This window comes from Anneissia japonica, unplaced genomic scaffold (assembly GCF_011630105.1).
Source record: "Anneissia japonica isolate Jap-2015-1 unplaced genomic scaffold, ASM1163010v1 scaffold1165_len1893470_cov193, whole genome shotgun sequence".
Classification (NCBI taxonomy): Eukaryota; Metazoa; Echinodermata; class Crinoidea; order Comatulida; family Comatulidae; genus Anneissia; species Anneissia japonica.
The window spans coordinates 1,173,925-1,180,163 of NW_022709613.1; the positions used below are offsets into that span (position 1 = coordinate 1,173,925).

Consider the following 6,239-nt stretch of genomic DNA (forward strand, 5'->3'; position numbering starts at 1 on the left):
TTGTCGGTGGGAGGCTTAAGCCACCCCTGCCACCCCGCTGGCGCCACCACTGAATATGAGGCTGTTTTTGGGATGGTTAAGACTTGTATATCATAGGACTCCATATACTACCTGAAATGTATAATTTGAGGTTTCTATTTTTATTTATATACATGTATCTCAAGCAAGGGTTTAGAACTGACACCATATTTGAATTGCTTAATTTGTATATTTAAGTAATTTATTGTCTAAAAATTAAAAATTTGAATTAAAAAAATGTCACTGTCAATTATTGGACAGTTAAATGCCTTAGAAGCATCCTTTGACATAGACCCTTAAATTTACTTGTACCCAATTTAATGATTTTTGTAAAAGAATGCCTGTAAATCAGTAAAAACTATTAAAAAAAAATATATATATATTTCTGGTTGGAAGTTAATAACTTATTTGATCCGTTTGAATGAGTTATTCAAAATTTAAATATGATTTTTAAGGTATTTCCTGATTTTTTTTGACACTGTATCTTTAAATAACAACATTTATCTGCAACATGAGGATGTTCGAATGTATTTGCCTACCATTGCTTCATCGGATGTACCATCAGCGAGGTTGTCAGCATCCGACGCATCCTTCTTCATCTGGCTTAGTTGAGTCTCATACTCTACATACTTCTTCTCTTTTAACTTCGTCTTTGACCTCTCCGCATTTAATAACTTCTTTGCTTCACACACTTTTTGATCCATTACAAGAATAGCATCCTATGAAAATGTAAAACAATTAGCAGGATTAAAACGGCCGCTCAGCATAGTCTGGATAATAATATTAATAATATACAAAGTGGACAAATTGATAATAATGTAGTACAACAATACATACTCCAAGTATCGAAATGCATGTAATTAAATTAGCAACATGTTTCTGAAAAGTGTTTTTGTTTGAAGAACAAATGAAGCTATGCATTTGCAATTTACACTGATGAATCCAACAACATCAAAATCCGAATAAATGTCTATTAAAAAAAGAGTCAGCCATCATAGAAACTTGCTTTGAGTTCTGTCTTCATTTCAGATTGATTCCACTCAAATTTTAAGGAGCGATAATGCACATTACTAAACAATGTAAGGCGTCATTTTAACTTGATCTAATCATGTAACTTTAACGTTTATTGGTGTGTCGTTTTAATTAAATCAATAGATACTCTGGCAGTACGCTACTGAGACTGAGAAAGCAGTACGAACGGTTCATTCATAGGGTGTTGTGCTAGGCCTACATTAGTTGTTAATTCCTAGACAGCAATGCGATTATTATGTTATTTTGTCCGGAAATCGTTGTTTATTAAATGTTTATTTGGTTTGCTGAAGTTTGTACATTGTACACAGAAAAGTATAATGACCCACGATATCAGTATAAAGACGTTTTTCAGCCTAGGCCTTGCATCTTTTACGTTGATAAATAGTTGCCGAGGTCAGCAAAAATTGCGTCGGCATTTCGAGGGCTGTGGAGGAGAGTTAATTTTAAATGTAAGGCGAGTTATTTTTCACACCCCTCGATAGCAGATTTAAGGTGCGCGATGGTGTACGACCGCTCACCTTAAATGACAGGGTCTGTTTCCCTTTGCTCTATTTATATAATGCTTGTTAACGACTGCTGACTTAAATTGTTTAATAAGTAATATATAGGAAGATACAAAAAATATCACGAAGAGCACATAAAAATGAATGTCAATCAATATAAATGTAGGTCAGTTACCTACAGTGACCTTAATGAAATTGACCTCATTACAGTAATTCAATTGCCTTTGGGAGGTCAAAATTAAAATCATAAATAAGGTAATACAGTATACAGTTTATTGTCACCTAGCCATGGTATTGTTTGTATTGACCAATATGAAAAATAGAAGTTATATCTGTCTGGCAAGAACATTCAAATAAAGCTCAAACCTTTCCAGATTTGCCTCTAAGTGCTGCTCGTTCCACAGCATGGTTGTCAAAAGCAACGCTAATCACACGCTCATCTCCAGCCTTACTCTCTGCTAGCTTGCGATGAAGCATCTTGTTCTCTTTACGCATTTTGCTAATCGTCTCACGGTTCTGTCGCATCGTCCATTGTGAGCTCTCATAGTACGCCTTTCGGTCACCATCTGCAAGACATACAACAAAATCTAACATTAATGATAACACAGATTTTCCTTATTGACTGGAATGGTAGGCCTAGTTATTGAAAAATCCTAATTTTTGGAAAGAACATTGATTGTTTGAACAAACTATGTTGGCTTGAAACCTACACATTTTCAAATGTCGCTTTGTAAATAATTGGTCTTAGAATCGGATTGTTTTTTATGGAGTAGGCCTAGAAGGTGGGGATGATGTCATGGACAAAAGGGGGTAAGTGAAGTGGGCTTGCTTGGTCAGTGGTTGTTCAGAAATCCTTGGTTGAGGTACAGGGGAAAATCCTCCCTCCCCAGGAAGCTATGATGAGTAAATTGTTTAGATTTTAAAGGTTATTTTTAACTGATTTTAAAGTATACCATCTGTAATAAATACATAAAAGGCCTAGAGAGAGTGCTCACCCACTTAATTTATTATTTTACTCATGAGTCATATGGCCCTAGTTAGTAAGGCCTAGACTAGATCTGCTTTGATCGCATCATTTAACCTCCAGTCTCAGTCTGTGAATAACACTTTTCTCATTTTTCACCCTACCCTAAAAAACGGTTTAATAACTTTGTTGTTTGGCAGGCTTAGGCCTAGACTAGCCTACCACACTACCACTAGGCCTAGTCGCCGTACAGATGCGCTAGTGATAGGTTAGGCCTAGCTAGGCAACACGCGCGCGTTCATAATCAACCAAACAAATTGCTTCATTTTGGAAGCGTAACATACAACCTACCCAAAAGAGCTATCTTCCTTTGGAGCTCTGCAATTTCCTCCGTAATAGGCATATTTTTTTGAGGTTTTACTGCACCAGGCATGACTTCAGTCAACCAAAATACAGAATATACCAACCCAATCTACCAATTTATGTGCAAAAATGGCGAATGTTTACAGTAAAAGCTGATTGTTTGTTGTCATGACGATCAACAATATTGTTTGTTTCCTCCACTCTACCACACGGCGTATTGAAATAACCGTATGAGGGCGGTAAACAAAGAAAATCGCATCATCACTACAATAATCGATTATAGTTCGATTGTCCTGGTAAGCCAAAGTTAACAGAAGTCTTAAACTATTCGCACTCCCAGTAACATCCAGAACCGGGAGGATCTTTCAAATAAACATAACAAAATGAAGACAGAAGCTCCAGCAGGAGCAACTACCAAGACTAATCTTGTTGCAAAACAAATAAAGGAGCAACATGAAAATAGTCGGTGTGTCTTTCCAACTTCAAAAATTATGAAAGGAAAAAAAGGATTTAGGGAGAGCGACAGACTGAAAAGTTTGTACGATGTGGACTTTGCTCCAAAACACTGTATACCGTGTACCCCTCGACCATGCTCGGTTACGAGAAGAAACAATCCACATCCGTCACAGGTAGGAACATAAACACAAATAGTGTCAGCAGTTTCTTTTGCAATATTAAGGGGTCTATGTTGCAATAGGCCTATCAGTTGTTACTGTGTTATATATTTTAAATGTTTCTAAATTTATTCTTACTGTCTAATAATAGGCCTACTATACATATTTATATTTTGTGTAATTTTATCAAGTTTGTATGAGTATCAGGATCATACAAACCTCCTTATATCACTAAGGTAAGACTCACTAAGGTAAGAATCAAAAGTACACGCTACAATCCACCTGATAAGTTTTTATCCATCCCATTCATGAGTATAGATTTTCTCAATAGGTAAATAAATATTTCACTTCATGAAATGCATGGATTCGACTTTCTCACTGTATTGCCGACAATAGAATTTGTTTCATTTAATTGAACTTATTTTTGAGACAAAATTAAACATAATGACAGTTTTATTTACAAAGGAAAAGTAAAGATTTTTTTACAGCAGTTACGCGTGAAGGAATAGGCCTGATTGCTTATCGATTAAGGTAGGAAGGGAAGTAGAAAGTGTACATTTTTATGTAGTGTCAATTTTACCTAGATCCTTAGATTATATTATTATTCAATTATTAGGCTCATCTAAATGCATATGCGTATAATATTCTATCTCAAATATTAGGCATTTATGTGCTCCTTTATAATATTCTATGAGCTGTATGTAATTTTGTTGATATGTGGCGTAATATTAGGTGTGAATTAATATTAAAATTATATCAGTAAAATATATAATCATGGTACTTTATCTCACATACTGAGTAAGAGCTATACGCAATGTCCAATCTGTAATGATAAAAATGTTACTGTCACTTTACTTTGACAATGTTGGATGTAACTGTCAATGTGTTTTATTGTTTAATGGCCTAGGCATATACCTTTATATTATGAGACTAATTGCTGTTCGATTTAGGCCTATTTATTTTTAATGACAAGACACACACAATTTTATTCTTTATTACGAGATTAAGATACTTTAATAGTTCCTGCCAAAGGAACTTGGGAGAGGGTTACGCCATTTACGTGGGTTACTCTTTAGAATCTAATCCGGTAAATCTTCCAAGTGGCTCAGTGGCCGAATGTGACGAAAACACTTATTATAAACATTTCATCATCATCAGTCGCCTGCGGAGTTTCTTGCCAATTTGAATTTTATTGTTTAACTTTTATCGTGATGCAATTTGATTGACTTTTAATAGGCCTATGCTGTTGAATTTTAGCTTCCCAGAATTTTAACTTACTCTTTTATACTGTAAACTTGTATTCTTATACCGGTATTTTATTGTAATGCGCATTTATTTTAATGAAATTTGCACATTATACCTATGAATAAATTACTATTATTATTAAGAGTGGTTATTATTCGCCTGTTCGCGGCCCATTATGTAAGAAGAGTTTAAGTCCGCTAATTCCAGCACGCATTTGATCCAATATAACTGACACTCTCCCCTTTAACAAATTAAATTTGTATATGGATTACTAATTATTTGTATTATAATATTTATATTAAAAAATAGAGAAAATGAGACAAATGATTATAATAGTATAGTATATACTAGTTGCAGTATACGTTTAGATGAATGAATAAACGAACAATTGATTAATTGATGTAAATTTATTATCAAACAAACAAGCCTTCGACACCACGCATTATCAGATCGGTAAGCACTGTACCTATATTTGGGATAATTCATTTCTATGTTGCACTGCTAACAACTGACCTTATACTAGTATAAAAAAAACTAGAGCCTAGGTCGAAGGTGTTAAATACAGTTGGTAATTGAGAGTTGCACGGTGTCTTGCGCTAAAAACGCAATCAATCGGAGTTTAATTATCCATTGAACAACATTCCTTCTTCATTCTTTACTTGCAAAAATGGTAGAATAAAAGTATACATTCAAGGACAAGCAGAGAGTTGCAGATAATTTCATACACATTTTTTAATATTTAATCATTACAGTCGCATCAAATGCCAGGGTGGCACCAGTGGGGGGGGGGGCGTCGGGTAGGAAAACAACAATACAAAAAAAATTATATGTATTTTCTACAGTAGACTGTACCGGTATCTATCTATAAAATCGATTAACTAAGCCTTTGAAACCCTTAAACTGGACCACTTTCGATTTTAAGCGACCCAACCACGGGATACCCCCGGGGGCCTTGGCCACCGTCGGCCAAATCCTGGCGCCACCCCTGATCAAATGGCTCATTTGAAACAATGTTGTGTAAATTTTGAACGTGATTGAGTTTTATTCTTGAGTGATTTGAATGCGGTGTCTATATCAACTAATAAACATACATTATTAAAGAACTACTTTTAAGATTTGATGAATTTTTCGTTATCTTAGGTGCACTATCGTGTGTTATACAGAACGGAAGTTTCTTGTTAAGTGAAAATATAATTACTGTATATTTGATTTGATTGCTTTACCGTATTTTGGCCTAATTCTATAGTTTCCAATTGAAAATTAGAACAAATAAAATTTTTGTACTAATACGACTACCACTACTTTTGTTTTGCTTACCATTTTAAATAGGTACTAACTGTGTTGACTTTATAATGTTTGGCACCTTAAGTTGTGTTTTAATTTGCCATTTTGTTTCCGTGCACGGAGGAATTAGTTTAGAAACTACTTCCTCCATGATCCGTGATAATAGCCCGTATTGTTTATTCATTAAGTGTTCACTCCTCTTTCGGTTTCGAATCA

General features: G+C 34.7%; 2 protein-coding genes across 3 annotated transcripts in view; one reads left to right on the forward strand and one right to left on the reverse strand.

Annotated features, from left to right (window-relative positions):
* The window catches only part of LOC117106822 (coiled-coil domain-containing protein 151-like), an 18,429-nt gene extending 15,390 nt beyond the window's left edge, over positions 1-3,039 (reverse strand). The window contains exons 1-3 of the mRNA XM_033248289.1: positions 2,869-3,039; positions 1,920-2,119; positions 558-737 (exon numbers count right to left, since the gene is read on the reverse strand). Of these exons, the coding sequence (XP_033104180.1) occupies positions 558-737; positions 1,920-2,119; positions 2,869-2,950 (462 nt within the window). The 5' untranslated portion in view covers positions 2,951-3,039. The remainder of the gene's footprint in view (positions 1-557; positions 738-1,919; positions 2,120-2,868) is intronic.
* A 178-nt stretch (positions 3,040-3,217) lies between these two features.
* The window catches only part of LOC117106823, a 12,274-nt gene continuing 9,252 nt past the window's right edge, over positions 3,218-6,239 (forward strand). Inside the window, exons 1-2 of one of the 2 annotated variants that reach the window (XM_033248290.1) lie at positions 3,219-3,509; positions 5,166-5,192. In XM_033248290.1, the coding sequence (XP_033104181.1) occupies positions 3,264-3,509; positions 5,166-5,192 (273 nt within the window). In that variant the 5' untranslated portion in view covers positions 3,219-3,263. Of the gene's footprint in view, positions 3,510-5,165; positions 5,193-6,239 lie in introns of both variants that reach the window. The other variant, XM_033248291.1, reaches the window with a different exon arrangement.